Source organism: Sciurus vulgaris, assembly GCF_902686455.1.
Source record: "Sciurus vulgaris genome assembly, chromosome: 3".
Taxonomy (NCBI): domain Eukaryota; kingdom Metazoa; phylum Chordata; class Mammalia; order Rodentia; family Sciuridae; genus Sciurus; species Sciurus vulgaris.
The window spans coordinates 35,964,821-35,987,358 of NC_136463.1; the positions used below are offsets into that span (position 1 = coordinate 35,964,821).

Genomic DNA, 22,538 nt, shown 5'->3' on the forward strand with positions numbered 1-22,538 from the left:
AAGTGTATAATTCAGAGTATGTCAGCAATAATTTTTATGCAACTATTTCCATGTCATTGTTCCCATAATAGTTGTTTTACATGTTTATACTTCATTAGGCATAAACTTGGAGGAGGCAGTGGAGAGAGTATCCTGGTATCACAGCTTCAACATGGACTAACATTAGAATTTGAACACAGTGATTCACCTCGTCGATTGCGTCTTGTGCTTAGTGAACTGTTGGCCATTATGAACAAGGTACTTTCTTTTTAACCACAGCTCCAAGTATTCATGATTTGACATGTACATACAGAAAGGTAGACAAAAAATGGAGGCAAGAAGGCAGGCAGTATGGTACTTCTGTTTGATATGTTTTCCTTTCAAAATCTGAAAGGATATTAAAAGCATGCCTTAAAGACTTTCTGTAGTTTTTATTTTTTCTTATTTTTGCCTATTCTGCATCTTCTATCAAAGTTTCCCCCCCCCCCCCCTGTATGGAATTCATACAGTGACTTACTGACATTTAGAAAAGAACTGACCTCAAAATTTGTATAAAATATCAAGTTTGGTATTACTGTTAGAGGATGTAATTTGCCTCATAAAATGTAGTGAAATAGGACTGGGAATGTAGCTCAGTGGTAGAGCATTTGCCTAGCATGTGTGAGGCACTGGGTTCAATCCTCAGTACCATATAAAAATAAATAAATAAAATAAAGGTTCATCAACAACTACAGTTAAATTTTTTTTTTAAATATAGTGAAATATAACTGAAAAATTTGTGTAACTCATTTAGGCACTAGATGAGCATCAAATTTGTCAAATGATACTGACTAAAGAGTATAAAACTAAGTTGGATGTAGGATGATTGATTGGCTAGCCTCGCTCACTGGATGACTTAATTGCCCATAATGAAGACTATTCAAGTTCTTTTCTTAGAAAAATTATAGATTACTTTGTCATGCACTTCTGGGTAATTATGGTTAATTGAAACTCTGAATTTAAATTTTTTAAATGTCGGGAATCTATCATATGAAGAACTAAATTTGATTTTCATATTAAAATGACTTAGATTAGGCCCAAGGTTTCAGAGGCAAGGTTATTTACTATCAGAATTTCAGGGTCAGTTAATTTTTAGTAAATACGGTATAGTTTTAAAAATTATGGATAAAGAAACCCAATTCTATTTCTAAAGAGGATACTGGTGTGTGTAGAGGGAGAGGATTAGCTAGTTTTATTTTTTATTTTTGGTAGTTGGGATTGAACCCAAGGGTGTTGATCTACATCCCCAGTCTTTTTAAAATTTTTATTTTGAGACAGGGTCTCGCTAAGTTTCTGAGGCTGGCCTAGAACTTGTGATCCTCCTGCCTCAGCCTTCCGAGTCACTGGGATTACGGGGTGTGCCACCATGTCTAGCTCTTTAGCTAGTTTTAGTTAAAGTTTTTAAGGTTATGTTACAAATCATTCAAACTTTTTTACTATCACAAATAATTCTTTTATTCTTTTTCCACTGTACTGATCCTCTTTAATTTCAACCAAAACGTTTCTGCATCTTTTTTTTCTTTTGGTGGTACTGGAGATTGAACCCAGTGGCTGTACATCCCCAGTCTTTTTATTTATTTGTTTTATGTTTTAAAATTGAACATGAATTTACATTGTTAAAATGCTGTTTTAAGTTTACAGACTTTGTTGTTGTTGTACTGGAGATTGAATCCGGGGGTGCTTTTCAACTTAACTACACTGCAAACTCCTTTAAAACTTTTTTTTTTTTTTTTTTTTTTTTTTTGCGGAGCTGGGGATTTGAACCCGGGGCCTTGTGCTTGTGAGGCAAGCATTTTACCAACTGAGCTACATCCCCAGCCCTAAAACATTTTTTAAAAAAATTTTGAGACAGGATTTTATTAAATTGCACAGGCTGACCTCTTCCTGCTTTCGCCACCTGAGTTGCTGGGATCACTACTACTAGGCGTGGCTCAGTTTTTGACTTTTTCAGGCTTCCACTTATTTGACTAGCATGCCTAGATTGTCCCTTTACCTTATTATTTAATTCCAGATATTTCCAAATATGTACATAGAAATCAGTGCTTAAGATTAATGTTACCATGTCTGAATAGTAATTGCGACTAAAAATGGTTGAAATCAATCATTACTGCATATCCTCTTACAGTATATTAGTGACATATTAAGAGACCCATTTTGTAAGTTCAACAAATAATAAAAATAGTAAGGGATTTAATTTATTATGTGAAATTAACAGAATTATTATTTTTTCTTTTTTTAAAGGTATCTGAATCCAATGGAGAATTTTTTTTCAAGTCTTCTGAGCTTTTTGAGAGTCCAGTCTATTTGGAGGAAGCTGCAGATGTACTTTGTATTTTACAAGCAGGTATTGTATTAAGTACTAAGATACATTTCAGATATAGTTTCTTGTAGAATACTACTGTATAACTTCTTGGACTGGAATGTTTTTTTAGGAATCATCTATTAAAAATATGCCTGAAAAGTTTAAGTTAAAAATACTAGTAAGCTATGAGTTGGGGTTGTGGCTCAGTGGTAGAGCTTTTATCTAGCATGTGTGAGGCACTGGGTTTGATTCTCAGCACCACGTATAAATAAATAAATAAAATAAAGGTCCAAAAAAATGACTAGTAGGCTAGGTGCAGTGGTGTACACATGTAATATCAGTGACTCAGGAGGCTTAGGAATGAGGATGGTAAGTTTGAGACCAGCCTCAGCAACTTAGGGCCAAAAAACTTAGTGAAACCCTCAGTCAAAAATAAAAAGGGAAGGGGCTATAGCTCACTGGTAAAGCACTTCTGGGTTCATTCCCCATATCAAAATAAATAAATAAATAAGACTTATAGTAGGGGCTAGGGCTGTAGCTCAGTGGCAGAGCACTTGCCTTGCATGTGTGAGGCGCTGGGTTCGATCCTCAGCACCACATAAAAATAAAATAAAAATGTTTTTAAAAAAAGACTAATAGAACAATCATTAAGAGAATTATTTTATTTCTACAGTGTGGCATATTATGTACATTAGGTACAATATATTATGGTTTACTTGATTTAATGATTTTATTGCTTGTTAATGATTTTGGAAAATGTGTTTATGTTTATAGTACGTTAATGATTTTGGAAAATGTTTATAATAAATGGAAATAGCAAAGGGCAGAATGGTAAATAAAATATAATCCCAGTTTTGTTAAAATTTAAAACAAAACAGTACCCATGAAAGGAATTATTTTGTATTAACTTTGAGTAATGGATTAGAGCTAATTTTAATTTTCTTTTTGTACCTTTTTATATTTTCCAGATTTTTTAATAGTATGTATGTGTGATAGAAATAAAAGTAAAGACAAAAATGCAAAGAATTGTGTGAAAATTTCTTTTTAAACCAACATTATTCAGTGAAACTTTCTGCTATAGTCTGTGTTGTGCTGTTCAATTAGTAGCCACTAGCCACCTGTGGAATTATTTGAAATGTACTAGTGTGACTGAGGAAATGAACTATTTTAAGTTTCATTTAACAAATATCCACATGTGACTAGTGGCTATTCTGCTGAACAGCTCAGCTGTAGACTATGAAAAAAAGTATTTTAGTTGCATTTTGGTGACCTCTTTAAAATATCAAGACATTTAATATTTAACATAATGAAATTTCATTCTGTAATAGTGCTATTGATTTTGTTTTCTTATAGAGCTCCCTTCCTTGCTTCCTATAGTTGATGTAGCTGAAGCCTTGCTACATGTTAGAAATGGTGCCTGGTTCTTGTGTCTCTTGGTGGCCAATGTTCCTGATAGTTTTAATGAAGGTAAATATAATTAAAAAATGAAATATTGAGGAAAATTGGTAGTGCACGTATAGGACCTTTGTTTTTTTTTTTTTTTTTTTTTTTTGAGATGGTGGGGTCTCTCTTTGTTACCATAGTGTGACCTCAAATTGCTAGGCTCAGCTGATCCTCTTGCTTCAATCTCCCTAGTGGCTCTAGTAGCTGGGATTATAGTCATACACCACTGTATGGTGCTGGGTCCTAATTTTTCTTTTCTTCTTTTTTTAGTTCTAGAAAGAAACATTTTATGGAATTCTATTTCAGATTTTATCTTTTCAAGTTTATTAGTGAGTATTCATTGTAAATATGTCAAGCTTAGGGATTTCAAAATTGTATTGACATTGCAAATTTAAGTACAGTGAGTATGTATCCTAAATTTTTTTTTTTCTTTTTGCCGTTACTCCCCAGTGTTATAATACACCAGTAAAATATGCCAGGGAACTAGAAGATATAAATCTCTATGTTAAGGGAGCAAAGAGGAGACATCTGTAAGATAAGGAGCAATATAAGATATGTATCATCAGAAATATCAACACTCAGGCTGTTGTTGTTGTTTTTAGCTTTATTACTGTCAGTTTGCCATAAGTACAGGGTAGAAATTTAGAAAAACCAGTGAAAAAATTTCACCTTTTTTAAACTACTTGTAACTGAAGATTGTTATTTGGGTCTGAGTGATATAAAAGTAAAAACAACTTTTGTTAAGCAAGGTGATCTGTGAATTGTAGTTTTTCCAGGGAGGAAAAAGCACTGGATCTAAAGTTATAATTCCTGACTTTGTCTATTTGCTCCATGTGTGCTATCCATTAAGATACTTCTCTTCAGCTGGGCACTATAATCTCAGTGACTTGGGAGGCAGAGGCAGGAGGATTGCAAGTTCTTCAAGGCCAGCCTCAGCAATTTAGTGAGGCCCTAATCAACTTTGAGAGACTCTGTCTCAAAAAAAAAAAAAAAAAAAAAAAAAAAAGTGAGTAGGCTGGAAATGTTATAGCTCAGTAGTTAATTGCTCCTGGGTTTAATCCCCAGTATCAAAAAAAAAATTTATAAATAAAAAATTTAAAAAAACATTAAGAAAAAAGATTCTTCTTTTTGCCTGGCATGATGATGGTACATACCTGTGATCCCAGATTTAGGAAGCTGAGGCAGGAGGATTGCAAGATCAAGGCCAGCCTCAGCAAGTTAGCAAGGCCCTCAGCAATTTAGTGAGACCCTGTTTTAAAATAAAACATTAAAAGGACTGGGGTGAGAAGCATCTTAAAATAATAGAGGTTCTTATGTATTTAGTTTGTAGAGGCCTCATCAAAAATGGAGAACGACAAGATGAAGAAAGTCTTGGAGGAAGGCGCAGAACAGATGCCTTACGGTTCTTATGTAAAATGAATCCTTCTCAAGCCCTGAAGGTCCGAGGCATGGTGGTAAGAGACCCTATTGTTTTATGAATCAAAGCTCTTTATATTAGGACAAAGTAATATCTTTTCTTTTTTTTTTTTTTTTTCTTTTTTTACTAAGATAGTTTTAGAATCTTGTAGAGGTTACAAATTTTAATTATATACTAGATGTGTTATCGTCCTCTGTGGGTTTTTACATTTTGTCTTATTTTTTTCCTCTACACTTAGATGCTTTAGATTTTGAAACATTCTCTTTTCCTTATAATATCGAGTTTGTTTTCTTTGCTGTGTTAGGTGGAAGAATGTCACTTGCCAGGCCTTGGAGTGGCTTTAACATTGGATCACACTAAAAACGAAGCTTGTGAAGATGGAGTGAGTGACTTGGTTTGTTTTGTTAGTGGTTTGCTTCTTGGAACAAATGCAAAAGTCCGGACGTGGTTTGGAACTTTTATCCGAAATGGACAGCAGGTGAGATTATACATCTCTGTAGGTTAAGGATCAGGATATTTTGGCAGTTACTAAAAGGGAAAGAAGAAACACCTTTAGAAAGATGTCATCAGAATAATGGTTCTTAAATTTAATTTCAGGGACTTCCTCAGCTTTTAAGAAAGAAATCCTTGAGGATATGAAAGAGCTTTTGTTTATGCAGTTTTAATTTTTTTATATTTCCCATGTTAGAAGTTAACACAAGCCTGAAGTGGTGGTGCATGTTTGTAATCATGCTGACTGTAATCACGTGGAGGGAGGTTTAGGGAAGAGAATTGCAAATTGCAGGCAACCTTGGTGTCTTAACTTAGACCCTGTCAAAAAAAAAAAAAAAAAAAAAAAAAAAAAAGTGGGTACTGTAGATACAGCTCAGCAGTAGAATGCCCCTGGGTTTAATTCCTAGTACTGGAAGAGGGGAAACAAAATTTAAAGCTAAAATTTCTTTGAAATATTTATTTAATTTATTAAAAAATAGCAATAATAACAGAATTAAATGGGAACACAGTATTTTTTTAATGGAAAATATATTTTCCAAAACAATAAAAAATTTTGTGGGAATAGTGATATTTAACTATAGAGATTTTTTTCAAATCTCCTTATTTCTGGTTTAATAGAAACCTTTGGAAAAAAGTATCATATACTTATGAGAGTAGTAGAACAAAAAAAGGCAATGTGTTACTGTTATTAAAAGAAGTATTTTTTGCCTTTCTGGGACCTTCAGAAAGCATCTTGGGGATCAACAGGGTCATGGATTAGACTCATGCCAACTACTGCATTGGATCAAAAGAAAAATTATATTCTATAATTTTAATGTATTTGTGTGTGTGTGTGTGTATGTGTATAGTGATAAAAGATACATAACATAAAATTTACCATTTAATCTTTATTTTTGTGTGTGGTGGAGATCCCCAGGTCTCAGATGCTAGGCAGGTGTTTTACCACTGCATTACATGCCAGCCCTTTTTTGATTTTTATTTTGAGATAGGGTCTTTTTTTTTTTTTTTTTTTGAAACAGGGTGTCGCCAAGTTGCTTAGGGTCTTACTAAATTGCTGAGGCTGACTTTGACTTTTGATCCTCTGTCTTAGCCTCCTAGTTGCTGGGATTACAGGCGTGCACCACCGTTCCTGGTGAGACAGGGTCTTACTAACTTTCCCAGGCTGGTCTCAAATTTACAATCTTGCCTTAGTCCATCACTCTGATCCCAGTAGCTGGGATTATAGGCATGTGTCACCACATCTGACCCATATTAATCATTTTTAAGCAGACAGGTCAGTGGCATTAAGTATATTCACAATGTTTCACAACCATCACCATCAGAATTTTTTTTTAATCATACCAAATAGAAACTCTATCCATTAAACTTCCCATTCCTCCTCTCCCTTGCAAATCCCTAGTGACCTCTGTTCTACTTCGTCTGTGAATTAATTTACCCTTTCTAGATAACTCATGATTGGAATCAAATAATATTTGTCTTTTTTCGTGTGTGTGGTACCGGGGATTGAACGCAGGGTTCCTTAACCACTGAGCAACATTCCCAATCCTTTCTTTCATATTTGATTCCAATATGAAAAAACGGAGCACTTGGCTTCTTTATAGTTTAGAACTACTTTTGTATTTATTATCTTTGTTCATTCATCATCTTAACAGACATTGAGTGCTTCCTACATGTTAGGCATAGTGTTAGGCCCTGTGGAATAAAAAATGACTAAGACAATATCCCTGCCAGAAGAACTGCAGTAATTACAGACTCGTAGACTTAATTATAACAGCTATATAAGATTAATGAAATAGTCACTTCCTTGTCAGTAAGGAAATTGGAGTTCAGAGAGGTTAACTAATATATCTAAAATACATAATTATCTAATTGTAGCACTTGGGTTTAAACTCAAGATCTTTTGTCTCTGAAATCTGTTCTGTGCTGTGGTATATTATGTATTTGAAACTCTCATTTAAATTATATTCTACAATTTAAATGATCACTAATTTAGTCTTTTCTCTGTAGCCAATCCAAATCAGGGTGAGTAGAGTAGTCTTCAAACAAACCAGTGGCGTTTTAGTTTACTTGATTTGTTTAAAGTGACATTCTGAAGTTAATGACAACCCTCTCAAAAGTATCAGTTTCAAGTGTTTAAATGGGGAGATCTGAGGCCTTCACACTTGTCTAGCATATGTGAAGCCCTGGATTTAATTCCAAGTACCACATAAAAAGGGGAGGGGCAGATCTGTTTGAGCTTCTTATAATTTAGTAAATGCTTCATTCCTTTTTTTTTCTTGGTTCTTATTTCTTATAGAGAAAAAGAGAGACCAGCAGTTCTGTACTTTGGCAAATGAGAAGGCAGCTTCTTCTGGAGTTGATGGGCATTCTTCCCACAGTAAGAAGTACCCGCATTGTGGAAGAAGCTGATGTGGAGATGGAGCCCAATGTGTCTGTGTATTCGGGGCTGAAAGAAGAGCATGTTGTGAAAGCCAGTGCACTCTTACGTCTGTACTGTGCTTTGATGGGGATCGCTGGACTCAAGTATTCAATAATTTGATATTTTTCCTTTTTTGTCATTTTACTTTCTTATTTCTAATCCCAAGAAGGTGAACCAAAAGGCTTTTATTCTGAGGATTCAGGTTTTATTCAGCTCCTGTAGTGGCTGGCATATATCAAGATTGAAGTTCTAGTGCCAAGCATTCATAGCAGGGATGTATGTATCTATTTTGGTCAGATTGCAAGTAGAATTATGTAAATATGGGAGGGCCCAGAGCAGTTTGTCACAGTTTGTCAATTTCTAATTACAGTGCAAAGGAAAACTCTGGTATCATAGATCAGTGAGACCACTATGAGTGATCCCTTACCTGGTCCATGTAGCTAATTAAAGTAAATCTCTCATATATTTCCTTTAGCAACTGAGATAATAAATTCTTTAAAATTAATATGATACATAAGGTTTTTTAATCATTATTATGAAACCTTTGGAATTTGTCCCCAACTGTGTATGGTCTTCACTTTACGTGTCTGATATATGTGAATTTCAGTTACTACAATTTAGTTAAAAATGCTGTTTCCTTGATATGGTTCACATGTTATTTACCACAGTACATTATTAACTTAATAATTATATAAAGTAAGTGGGATGTGGTGATGCACTCCTGTAATCCTAGTGGTTCAGGAGGCTGAGTAAGAAGGATCGTGAGATCAAAGCTAACCCTAGCAAAAGTGAGGCACTAAGAACTGAGACACTCTCTAAATAAAATACGAAGTAGCACTGGGGATGTGGCTCAGTGGTTGAGTTCCCCTGAGTTCAATCCCTAATACCCAAAAAATATATATATAAAACTACCAAGTAGGTAGTTATATTGCTTCTTCATCTCCCAGTGATAAAATAGTATGACATTTTACTAAAACAGGTAAACAAAAGAGGGAATTGGCCATTAAAGGTAAAAGTGTAGTAAAGAAAAGAAAGTTGCAGTGAAAAATTCAGGAAAGTGGCTGACTGTGCGAATGTTGACACTCGCACCATTTGAGAGACCCTAGATTTGCATCCAGAGGAAAATAGTGAGGGAGAACTTTTAGAAAAATGAGGGAAGTCATTGTAACAAAGGGATGACAGTGTTCCAGAGGATGTGACACTAGCAGACATCTTTATACTTAAAGTTAAGAACTTTCATTTCACACTGAAGATACAAAGGACAAAATATTGGAAGATGAGCCAAACCTAGAAGGCAGTATGACACCTTCACCAAGTCATAGAAAAGATGCTCACTGTATTACAAGTTGAGCAATGAAAAGAAGATGTAAAGTCTATTCTAACTTCACTTTTTTTTGATACTGAGGATTGAATCCAGTGCTTTATCCTGAGTACATCCCCAGTCTTTTTATTTATTTATTTTTTATTTTGAGACCGGGTTTCACTAAGTTGCTAAGGTCTCAGTAAGTTGGTGAGGCTGGCTTTGAACTTTTGATCCTTTTGCCTCAGCCACCTCAGTTGCTGGGTGTGTCACCAGACCTGGCTTGATTATTCTTCAAAAGTTTTTACAAAAAGATAAGTTACTTGAATGTTTCTAATGTTTTCAGTTATAGAGTGTCACATAAATATTAGTTTTACTTTTTTTCCCCATTTCTGTATTTACTATAGCTGACAGTTAACGTTTTGATAAATCTTAAAGCTCTCAGTGTAGTCATAATTTTCATTATTGCCTATTAAGATTGTGTTGCATGGTTTCAGCTTGTGTTCATTTTTATGATTTTACTACTGGGTCAAGTAAGGCATGCTTGTATTGTCTCTTAGGAAAAATTATGTTTTGATTTTTAAAAAAAAAATTCTTTTTAGTTATACATGACATACATGTATTTTGACATACATACATGGAGTATAACTTGCCATTCTTGTGGTTGCACATGATGTGGCGTTACACTGATTGTATATTCATATGTGAACATAGGAAAGTTAATTCCAGTTCATTCTACTGTCTTGTCTTTCCCAGTTCCTTCACCCCCCCCTTCCCCCATTCCCCCCATCCACTTCTCTCTCCCCCACCTGTTGTGAGTCAGCATCTACATATGAGAGAGAACTTTGCTTTTTGGGATTGGCTTTATTTCACTTAGCATTATAGTTTCTAGTTCCAACCATTCACTGGTAAATGCCGTAATTTCATTCTTCTTTATGGCTGAGTAATATTCTATTGTGTATATGGACCATATTTTCTTTATCTATTCATCTGTTGAAGGGCATCTAGGTTGGTTCCATAGCTTAGCTATTGTGAATTGAGCTGCTTGAACGTTGATGTGGCTGCATTTCTGTAGTATGCTAATTTTAAGTCCTTTGGGTATATATCAAGGAGTGGGTTAACTGGGCCAACTGGTGATTCCATTCCGAGTTTTCTGAGAAGTCTTCATCTTGCTTTCCAGTGTAATTTCTTAGAAGTTTTGCTTCTGAAGGCTGGGGATGGGACTCAGTGGTAGAATGCTTCCTGAGCATGTGTGTGGCCCTGTGTTTAATCCCCAGTAATACCAAAAAAAAAGAAAAAGAAAAAAGAAAAAAAGTTTGCTTTGGACGGCTTATGTTTTTAAAGATTTTATGGTGAGGTATCATTTATAAAGTTTGAAAAATTTTTATCTGAAATAGTTAAAATGTTGGCAAGTTCATTTTTTTTTTTTTTTTTTTTTTCCTGGTCTTCCCTCAATTAAGAAAAGTAAAGCCTAATCATTTATATCTTTTTAGACCAACTGAAGAAGAAGCTGAGCAGTTGCTGCAGTTGATGACCAGCCGACCTCCTGCTACACCAGCTGGGGTTCGATTTGTTTCCCTTTCCTTTTGTATGCTATTGGCCTTTTCAACACTTGTCAGGTACCTCACTATATAATTGGCTCTTTTTTCTCAATGTCTGCTTTTGTGCACTTATTTAAACACAAAGAGACTAGGAATGTAGCTCAGTGGTAGAATTCTTGCCTAGTGTGCGTAGAGTCCTGATTTTTATGCCTACTTCCTCCAAAAACAAAGGAAAAAAGGAAAAAACAAAACAAAAATATATGTATCGTATTAGATTAAAATTGATCTACGTGTGGACAATTGTAGTGTCTTTAAATAAAAGGGTACTATTGGCATCTACTGTATGTCATTCATTTTATTCTTATGAATGTTGTTTAAAGGAGTAAGAATAGTTCTTCAGTGCTGAGCATGGTAGTGCATTCCTGTAATCCCAGTGACTCAGCAGGCTGAAGCAGGAGGATTGCAAGTTTGAGAACAGCCTCAGTAACTTAGGGATCCCTAAGCAACTTAACAAGACCCTGTATCAAAAATAAAAAAAATAAAAAGGGGTGGCAAGGGCTGGGATTGTGGCTCTGTGGTAGAGTGCTCTCCTAGCATGTGTGAGGCCCTGGGTTTGATCCTCAGCACCACATAAAAATGAAATAAAGGTATTATGTCTACTTGCAACTAGGAAAAAGAACAAAAGGACTAGGGATGTGGCTCAGTGGTTAAGCACTCTTGGGGTTCAATCCCCAGTACCAGAAAATAAAAATGACCAGGCACGGTGGTGCATGCCTGTAGTCCCAGTGGCTGGAGAAGCTGAGGCAGGAGGATCACGAGTTTACAGCCAGCTTCAGCCACTTTCTGAGGTCCTAAGCAATTCAGTGTGACCCTGTCTCAAAATATAAAAAAAGGGCTGGGAATGTGGCTCAGTGTTTTTAAGTGCCCCTGGGTTCTATCCCTGGGACCAAAAATAAATAAATTAATTAAAAAAAAAATAGGTCTATAAAATTTGTTAAAACTAGTCAGGCACAATGGCATCTTTTTATAAGCCCTGCTACTCTAGAGGCTGAGGCATGAGGATTTCAAGTTTGAGCCTGGCCTTGGTAATTTAGTGAGACCTTGTCTCAAAAAATAAAGGAAGGGTTAAGGATGTAGCTCAGTGGTAAACCACCTCTTCATTCAATCCCCAGTACTATAAAAAAGAAAGGTGTACAATTCATGTTTTTTGGTCTATGGATAGAGTTATATAACCATCAAGAAAATTTAATTTTAGGGCATTTTCATCATTCTGGGAAAAAATTGCCCATTCTTCCTATTAGAATTTATTCTCAACTTAATCTTTAAATCCTACTCTATTCAGCTTTTAATTTCTTCTTTCCTTCTTTCTTTTTTTGGTACTTGGGGATTGAATTCAGAGGCTAAAGGTGACTTTTTGTCTCTATTTTCTACTTGGGACTTTTAGGTATTTTTTATTACTTGATTGGGTACTTAAAAGTAGGAAGCAATTTAGAATCTCTAAGTATATAGATAGGTCTGTGGGAAACTCTTCAGCTGATTAGTCTTAGAGAAGAATATTTTCTTGCTCAGAGATGAGGACCTGTCTAGAAACCTCTGAACAAAGCTAAAAGGTGAGGCTGGTGGAGTATCGTCATTCATTTAGTTCTGATTTTAGACTGGTGCTCTACTTATATCTGGTTGTCCCTTAATTCAGACACACTGTTTTACCATCTTGAAGGAAAGATATTCATCTAGTTGTATGGAATGGTGAAGGTGATTTGGAAATCTGTTGCTTACATAGACTGTCCCACTCTTTTTTTTTTAAATACACTTATTTATTTTTATGTGATGCTGAGGATTGAGCCCAGTGCTTCACACATACCAGGCAAGTGCTCTACCACTCTGAGCCACAACCTGCCTCACCCCCGTCCCATTTTAATCTTTCTTTTCTCCTACGCCCAGGACGTCGTGTTAATTCCTAAGCCCTTTGGGAATTCTGTGATATAAAATGGATTAGTTTTCTCTTCTGTCAGTTAAGTATTTTGCTTCCTCAGGGCTGCTAAATTGGTTACCTCTCATCCATATGTTCTAAAGCTTTCATCTTTTGTCTTGTTCTCTCTTCTAAACACATATTCCCCTCAAGAAATTTTCTTTAATGTAGTTGGGTTTCAGGAGGGTGTAAAATTAGGTGCATGAAGTGAGGTACTTCATTTTCTCTACTTGATGTTCTGGTTCTAAACATTACCTCTAATCTTCATTACGCCTAATGTTCATATTTAATTGGAGACCTAAAGTTCAGAAAGATTTTGTTTTTCAGTTTTTCAAGATTGTATTATCAGATGTAATTAGCAAAGATATGGGATTCCTCCTCAGTCTTACAGGCTCTAAAGGCATCTTTCTATTTTAAACCGTGGTCCTTGCACATGATAGATGAGCGCTCTCCAAGAGGAGCTATCTCCTCAGCTTGTGTCTTTCTACTTTGTAACATTGTCTTTAATTAGTGGAATGATTTAGGCGAGTTGAAAATAATTTTAAATTTTTTTAACTTGATCTGAGTATGGTCCCATGATCTTTAGGTGGTGGGTTATTTTTTTAATTTTTTTTTTTATACTGGGTATTAAACCCAGGGATGCTTAACCACTAAACCACATGCCCAGCTCTCTCTTTTTACAGTTTTTTTTTAAAACAGGGTCTCACTATGTTGCTTAGGGCCTCCCTGAGTTTCTGAGGCTGCCCTTGAACTTGTGATCCTCCTGCCTCAGCCTCCAGAGATGCTGGGATTACAGGCCTGTGCCACCATGCCCAGCTTAGTTACTTTGGGTTTTAATTATTTTTACTGCAGTGAGATGGAAAGAAAACAGAACTTTTTTTCACAAGTCAGAGTCAACTTGTACCTTTCATTTTCAAATATAGGAATTGCTTTAAAACAGTTATTGTTAGATATTTTTCTAACCATTTTTCATAACCAATGAGTCCATGGTTTGTTTTTCTATTCTTTGTCGTGGTTAGTAATCATTTATTTCTTTATCATTTTGAATTCTCAGAAGATTTCTGTAAGTTGAATTCCTTTATTTTTTGGTGGTGTTTCACACATGCTAGGCAAGCATTTTACCATTGAGCTGTGCCCTCAGCCCTTGAATTATTTTTCAGGTGAAAGATGGACTGACTTTTTACTGTCTAGTACTCAGTTTCTTACTTTTTTGGGGGGAGGGGTACCAGGGATTGAACTCGGGGGCACTCTACCAATGAGCCACATCCCCAGCCCTATTTTGTATTTTATTTAGAGACAGGGTCTCACTGAGTTACTTAGTACTTCACTTTTATTGGGATTGGCTTTGAACTTGGCAATCCTCCTGCCTCAGCCTTCTGAGATATAACCCTGGGATTATAGCTGTGCACCACTACTTCTGCTAGTTTCTTACTTTTTGATGCTAAGTAGTTTTTTTTTTTTATTTGTTTTTATGTACTGGGGATTGAACTCAGTGGCACATTCTACCCCTGAACTATAGCTATAACCCTTTCTTTTATTTTGAGACAGTATCTTGCTGAGTTGCTGAGGCTGGCCTCAAGCTTGTGATTCTCTTACCTCAGCCTCCCAAAACACTGGAATTCTAGGCATGTGCTGCAATGCCCAGCTTGATGCCAAGTTTTAATACTATAGATTTTTCTATGTGAGATAAGTTGATACAGTTCTTACAACTTTTTAGTCCCAAAGGGCCTTTGCTTTTCCTAGGAATGTGAGGAACTTCATTTTCCCCAACTTGCAAATATGGTAACTAAGATTTTGAAAGAATTTGACTATTCAGATTCATGAAGAAAAGCAAAAGCCCTTATTCTTGAGTTCTAGAACTACCACATATCTCAATTATAATTAATAGTCCAATTCTGCAAACTGTTAATTTGACTTGATATTTCAAAATAGGGAAGAAAAAAAAAATTCCCACCAAAAATAATTTCAGAATGCTTTCTTGTTTATATGCCAGTAAACCAATGACATTCTGGTATGTTTTATATAGTACACCTGAACAAGAACAGCTAATGGTGGTGTGGCTAAGTTGGATGATAAAAGAAGAAGCTTACTTTGAGAGGTAAGGTGACTTAATTTGTTTTTTTCAATTGAGAAAGCTTTTCTTATTCCCCCTTTGGAAATTCAATTTTCTTTTGTTTCAACAGTACTTCAGGTGTCTCTGCTTCTTTTGGTGAGATGTTATTGTTGGTGGCTATGTACTTTCACAGCAACCAGCTTAGTGCTATCATTGACTTAGTCTGTTCCACTTTGGGAATGAAGGTAATTTTCTTTATTTTTTTTCCTAAAAGGGGTTTCCAAGCTGAGTACTTTATTGTAGTATAAAATAAGTATATTGTTTTAATTTAATTAATTTTGGTTGTTTAATAAATTGAAGTTTTATCAGGAGATTTTAGAAAAATGCATTTTAAGAATGTATATTGATAAGAATAATAGCTGTTCAATGCAGAAAGCTTAGAAAGCACAGAAAAAGGAAAAAAATCTTAAAATGATATACATATATTTTGTAATTAAAAAAAAATCTTAGAACCCTGCCCTGCAAAAAACAAATCCAAAAACAATGGAACTTACTAGTACATTATGGATATTTCTTCATACCAATAAATATTTGATGTGGTGTGATTTTTTTTTTTTTTTTTTTTTTGTGGTACTGGGGATTGAACCCAGGGCCTTGTGCTTATGAGGCAAGCACTCTCCCAATTTAGCTATATCCCCAGCCCCATGATGTGATTTTTGATAGCTTCTTAGTAGTTCATCATTTGGACTGATTGTACTTTTCTTAATGGGCTTTTTATTTGATGTGTAGATTTTTCAGTCTTTGTTTAATGCTTAAATGAGTATCCTCATTTGTTTTAATATACACATTGATTGGGCACAGTGGGGCATGCCTTTAATCCCAGCAGCTTGGGAGGCTGAGGCAGGAGGATTGAAAGTTCTAAGCCAGCCTCAGCAATTTAGAGAGGCCCTAAGCAACTTAGTGAGACCCTTTTTCAGAATAAGAAATTAAAAGGACTGGGAATGTGGCTCAGTGGGTAAGTGCCCCTGAGTTCAATCCCTTTTACCAAAACAAACAGACTAACAAATGAACACACAGGCACACATGCTGCTACTTTCTCATGTATTTTCTGAACTGTTTCTTTAGGACAAAACTCTGAGTGGCAGTTAAGTGAGAAGTATGATTATGTGAAGGTGTTTCATGAGTATTGCCAGATTATTTTTCAGAAAAGTTATGCCAGTTTAACTGTTTAATTAGTCAATGAGAACTCTAGTTTTTCTAAACTCTCACCATAATATGGCAGTTCCATTCATTTTATGTTTGCAAATCTGTTTTGTTTCAGTTTTTTCTTGCTGTCGTAGGGATTGAACTCAGGGCTGAGCAGGCTAGGCAAGTGCTCTACCACCGAGGTACAACACCCTTAGTCCTGTTTTTTCAAATTTGGTTGACGAAGAATTATCTTACTTATTTTCTATTTCTTTGATAATTAGTGAAATTGTAATTTAAAAATCAATGTGTTTTGCCTGATTATTTCTTGTTTGTTGAGAAGTTTATCATTATCCAAGTTTTTCTGTAGACATTTTTATTTTTACTTAAAAGAATGTTATTTATATATTCCTTTTTTATCATATCTCATTGGTTTAAGATGCACTTTTTCCCCCAATATGAAATGGGGTTCATTTTGCAGTGACATGTATTGTGAATATGATAGTGTTCTGTGCCCATTCTTTTTTTTTTTTTTGGCAGTAAAGGGGATTGAACCCAGGGGCACTTTATTAATGAACTGCATCCCCAGATGTTTTTATTTATTTTGAGACAAGGTCTCACTTAGTTACTAAGACTGGCCTCAATCTTGAAATCCTCCTACCCTAGTCTCACAAGTTGTTGGGATCATAGGCGTGCACTGCCTTTCCTGGGCTGTTCATACTCTTTATCCTCTTACAAGTGATTGTTAAATCAGTGATGTATCCTAATGTCTTTAAAAATAAAGAAGTGTGATGTTTTTGTAATTGACTTTTCCCAGCCCTTTTTGCCATTTAATTTTGCCATATGGAAATTTTTGTCATAGTTTTGTGTAGTATATTGTTTTCTTTTGGGATTTGTATTTTGGAGTTATGCTTAGAAATATTTTTCCTTCCTCAGGTTTATCTAAATGTTCCTTTGTTTTCTTCTAAATTTTTAATTTTTTTGTGGCTTCATATTTTGCATTTAAATCTTTAATCCATTTGAAGTTTATTTTAGTGTATAGTGTCGTGTACAAAAATAAAACTGTCCCTACACAAAGATAACTATGTTTCATTTACTGAATAATCTACTCTCCTATCACTGACCTAAAATGCCAATAATTAGTACTATTTACTAAGTACTTTTAAAAACTAACTTATTTTATTTATTTATTTTTGAGACAGGGTCTCGCTATGTTGCCCAGGCTGACCCCAAACATCTGGGCTCAAGCGATCCTCCTGCCTCAGCCTCCTGAGTAGCTGGGACTACAGGTGTGCACCACCATGCCCTGCTTTTACTAAGTGTTTTTTTTTTTTTTCTTTCATGCTGAAGATCAAACCCAGGGCCTTGCCTATGCTAGGCAAGTGCACTACAACTGAGTTACATTCCCAACCCTGCTTTTACTAAGTATTTTTTATATTAGTTCTGTTTCTGAGGAAAAACACCCTTTAATGTTGGGTTTGAGAAGTTACTTATGAAACAGAGTAGAATACTTGAACATTCAAATATTAATATTGTATATTGTAACCATTTTAAATAATAAATTCACCAAAGTAAATTGTTTCATATATTTTTACATGCCCTTGGAATTCTTTTGATTATTTTAGATTGTAATAAAGCCAAGCTCCTTGAGCAGAATGAAGACCATCTTCACACAGGAAATTTTTACTGAGCAGGTACTTCTTATTCTTAGGCACTGATTTAACTTCTTTTACAATAGTCTTTTAGAGAAAACTTTTGTATCTCACCTTGAAAGAATAATAGATTTTGTTTCCCCATTTGTTCTCAGTATTTAATGATGATTTATTTCATCTTTGAAACTTCTATAAAAAGTAATCTGTTTAAAATACACTTTTGAAGAAGCTCATTATGTAACAAAGTTATATTTTTGGAGGCTATGAATAGATACCTAAGACTATAGTCTTAGTTATTGGTAGGGTAGTCTTACGAAGTAATCATTTGAATTTCTAGGAGAAATGTGGAGACCTATTTAAATATTTAGGTTGTGAAGTTCATGTTTAACTAGATTTCAAGGTAGAGTCTAAATCCCTTATTCTTATATTTACATGTTCTTATTTGGCCTTACCACTTTTGTCTGGGGGTAAAGCTAAGAATATTTTATTTTGAATGGAGTTCATTCTAAAATTTGAAATTAATTCTTAGATTCATTAGTAAATTTAAATATAAAATGCCATATATATCTAAAAAATAGAATATTTGAGAATACTAATGGATCCATAATTCTTGCTGTTTTTATGGTAATTAACATTCTAATCCCTGGGATATCAAACTCTCCTTCTCCCCTCCACACACATAAACAAATATACTCCCACTTAATAGTCACACAAAGGACACAGAATCATTAAATTATTTTTTATGCTTAATTTTGAACCAATTGGAAAACAAGTTTGAGGAGGGTCTTTGAAATCCTATTAGAGGCCTTATGTGATACATTGAGAATAAAAATTGGTTTATGTGGTACTTTATAATTCAGACAGTCCTTTTTCAGAAATATTTTTTTCATCAAAACAACCCTTTTAGACATGTAAGACTGAAGATGTGAAAATAGATTCAGAAGATTTAATAACTTCTCCAAAGTCATTGAGCCCAGATAATGATTCTAAATATTACATATATGTTTTTCCTTATCATATCACTGTGTACGTGTCTATGTTTAAAAATAAAGAAGTATATAACTATAAAAGTTCTTAAATGTGTACCTCCTCATCATTTAAAAATGATTAAAACATGTAATAATTGATTTTCATAATTTGTTTCCAAGTACAGCATGTGTTACTAATTTACCCACTAATTCTCTTTCAAAAATAATTTTGTATTTCATTCTATTATGTGTTATATTATTTTTCCCTTTAAGGTTGTCACAGCTCATGCGGTTCGGGTTCCTGTCACCAGCAACCTGAGTGCCAACATTACTGGGTTTTTGCCTATTCATTGTATTTACCAGCTTCTCAGGAGTCGTTCCTTTACCAAGCACAAAGTGTCAATAAAAGTATGACATTACATTTATATTTCAAACTATAAGTTAATTCTTTCCTCCTAACTAGTTTTGTTTCAGTTTGTAGGTCTTTATTGAGTATTTTATGTATGAAAAGTGTAGTGTTAACCTATGTTAGTACTAATATGTATAGTTGGAGATATTAGGAATCCAGTTTCAATTGTTTCAAACAATTTTATTTACAAAATGTATATTATTCATTTAAATTCTCAATAATAACACTTGCCTATTTCATTAACAATTAGTTAGAAATTGCCATTTTCTAAATTTTCAAGTTTTTTTTGTTTTGGTTTTTTTGAGGACCTAGGAGTTGAATCCAGGGCCTTGCACATGCTAGGCATGTGCTTGGTCACTTAGCTATATCCTCAGTTCCTAAATTGTAGTTCTTTTCACCAAATTGGGAAAGCTGTTGGTCTACTATGACCACTGTTTATAAATTTATTGCAAGAATACCTAACACCTAACATTTATATAAAATGTTTTCTGTTTATTGTATTTGACTTTATCATCAAACAGAACATCTTCAAAGACAAGACTGAAACCCAGAGGGTAAACAAATCTTTTGAACCATTTGTGCTTATCAGAGCTACTTTCATTATTGCTCTGTTTGCTCTGAAGAAAGATCCTTATCCTAAATTCTCTGCTGTGAATTATTCATGCAACACATGTGGTGCTCTAAACAGAGATACAGTAGAGACTTAAAATGTTCTTCTTACTATTAAAAAGTAACTCAAAGCAGGCTTCTCATCAGTTAGATTCACCTTTCACTGGGCAGTGTTCTTAATTAAGATATAAAGGTAGTTCATATTTTCAAAACAAAGACAATTATGGAGCTAATTAATATATTTGGAATTTCCAGAAGTTAAGAGTAAATTTAACTGATTCATAAATCATGTAAAAGTGTATGTGCTTTTATAATTTTACTTGCTTTTTCTTATTGTCATAATTGATTTGGTGCCCATAACCTTCTTTTTTAGGACTGGATTTACAGACAGCTGTGTGAAACCTCCACTCCACTTCATCCTCAATTACTTCCTCTGATTGATGTGTACATAAATTCTATTCTTACTCCAGCATCTAAATCTAATCCAGAAGCTACAAATCAGCCAGTTACAGAGCAGGAGATACTCAATATTTTTCAAGAAGTTATTGGGGTAAAATTGTGGTTCTTTTACATCTGTTAGCTTCTTTTTCTTTTTGTTTGTTCTTCTGACTTATTCCATATTTTTTCTTTTCCCCTCAGAAGAGTTTTAGGTGATTCTGAAATTAAAGTAATACTAAATTTCATTAGATAGCTTATAAAAACAAAATAATGCTATTAGTTCCAAATGGTTTGTCAGACAAACCCAATTTTTTTTTGTATTGGGGATTGAACCCAGGGGCATTAAACCACTGAGGCACATCCCCAGTCCTTTTTATTTCAAACTAAGTTTGTTTTAAAACTAAGTTAAAGTCTTTGTTTTAAAGTATACAAGTAAAGTATAAAGATTGTATATTTGTCAAAGAACAGTGTGGCATTTCAACATATTCAACAGTATTAGCTTCTCAGAAATCTTAAGATGTACCTAAATTTGTTTATGGAAAATTTGATTAAAATATTTTTTCCCCATTTTTTTGGAAGGGAAAAAGGAGTTGCATTTTTTCACAAATACAGTTAAATAAAAGTATCTTTTCTAGGAATTGTTTTCTTCATGGCAATTTCACATAACACTTGAGATTCTATAAGCCTTTCAGAAGCAACTTGATGGGAATGCTGTTGTGTAGTAGTAGCTGAAGTCTCATTTTTTTTTTGTCCTATCATAAAGTCTAGGTAAGCATATTGCTGTTCATCTGTCATGCCAGCTCATATTTCACTTAAACTTCAAGTCATCTCCAAGTTAATGCAAATTTCAGCAACAATTTCTCCCAGTTTATCTGACCATGGGAGCAGCAGTGCTGGATAGTCTATTTTGATGCTTTTGCTATTAGAAAATAAAAAGCACTAATGCAATTTAACAGTATTTTGAAGTTTTTAATATTACCTCCAGGGTGATAACATCCGCCTTAATCAGCGTTTCAGTATCACAGCGCAGCTTTTGGTGCTTTACTACATACTGTCTTATGAAGAAGCTCTCCTAGCAAACACGAAGACTTTAGGTAAGTTTTGTGTGGTTGAGTGGTTCTAGTAGTTCATTTGATTTGCTTGCATTACTTTCCAAGCTGTTGTATGATAAAATAAAACCAAATATTCTAACTCCAGGATTACATTATAATATTTGCAATGAAGGCAAAGTATTCTTGATGCACAAGTACATACACGTGTGGGCACATAATCACTCCTTCTGGCGCAGTCCTCCTTTTAGCAGGTTAAATTAATGGGTAACTGAATGGCCTATATTTTGAGAATTTTTTTTAATACCTTTATTTTGTTTATTTTTATGTGGTGCTGAGGATCGAACCCAGTGCCTCACACATGCTAGCAAACACTTTACCACTGAGCTACAACCCCAGCCCAATTTTGAGAATTTTTATTAATTTTATTTATTAAATATAAATTAAGAGGTAAAACTAAAGAAATTCTTATTGCTTTTTTATTTTATTTTATTTTTTTGGTACTGGGGATTGAACCCAGGGGTGCTTGACCACTGAGCTACATCCTAAACCCTTTTTATTTTTTATTTTGACATAGGGTCTCACTAGGTTGCTTATAGCCTCGCTAAGCAACTCGCTAAGTTGCTTGCTAAGTTGCTGAGGCTGGCTTTGACTTTGTACCTGTGATCCATCTGCCACAGTTTCCCAAGTCACCGGTATTACAGGTGTGTGCCACCACGCCTGCTTTTTGCTTGATTTTAATCTTTGTCCTGTCTTCTTCACATTATTGTGAAGATTAATAACCAAATCAAAAGCAATCGAGGTCACTCCTTTACCACTCCTGGCTTCCATCCCCAATCCCCAGCACCAAAAAAGGGAACCAAAAAAAAAAGAATTGTTGACACATAAGTGAATTTATTCTTTTTTTTGCAAGGTGGTAGGGATCAAACTTGGGATCTTAAACATGCTAAGTAAGCACTTTATCTCTGAACTATAGCCCTAGCCCTCCAGTTATTTTTAGTGTATGTCAATAAAGTTTTTTTTGAGGGGGTCAGTGGTGTACTGGGGATTGAACACAGGGGCACTCTACCACTGAGATACAACCCCAGCCTTTTTCATTTATTTTGAGACAAGGTCTCTTGCTCAAACTGGCTTCTAACTTGCAATCCTGCCTCATTCTCCTAAGTTGCTGGAATTACAGGGGTGCACTGCTGTACCAGTTTGGATATGTTACAGACACCATGATTGAGATTCTCATAGGTTCATGTGGTATATAGCAGATTACCTTAGAATGA

At 34.7% G+C, this 22,538-nt stretch overlaps 1 protein-coding gene across 4 annotated transcripts in view; it reads left to right on the top strand.

Annotated features, from left to right (window-relative positions):
• INTS2 (integrator complex subunit 2) overlaps nucleotides 1-22,538 on the top strand; it is a 46,554-nt gene that overhangs the window by 2,135 nt on the left and 21,881 nt on the right. For all 4 annotated transcript variants that reach the window (XM_079131353.1, XM_079131352.1, XM_079131354.1 and 1 more), the window contains exons 3-15: nucleotides 99-237; nucleotides 2,260-2,362; nucleotides 3,674-3,787; nucleotides 5,087-5,217; nucleotides 5,485-5,658; nucleotides 7,969-8,195; nucleotides 10,885-11,010; nucleotides 14,928-14,999; nucleotides 15,085-15,199; nucleotides 17,765-17,833; nucleotides 19,033-19,167; nucleotides 20,151-20,327; nucleotides 21,201-21,309. In XM_079131353.1, coding sequence (XP_078987479.1) covers nucleotides 99-237; nucleotides 2,260-2,362; nucleotides 3,674-3,787; nucleotides 5,087-5,217; nucleotides 5,485-5,658; nucleotides 7,969-8,195; nucleotides 10,885-11,010; nucleotides 14,928-14,999; nucleotides 15,085-15,199; nucleotides 17,765-17,833; nucleotides 19,033-19,167; nucleotides 20,151-20,327; nucleotides 21,201-21,309 — 1,691 coding nt within the window. The remainder of the gene's footprint in view (nucleotides 1-98; nucleotides 238-2,259; nucleotides 2,363-3,673; nucleotides 3,788-5,086; nucleotides 5,218-5,484; nucleotides 5,659-7,968; nucleotides 8,196-10,884; nucleotides 11,011-14,927; nucleotides 15,000-15,084; nucleotides 15,200-17,764; nucleotides 17,834-19,032; nucleotides 19,168-20,150; nucleotides 20,328-21,200; nucleotides 21,310-22,538) is intronic.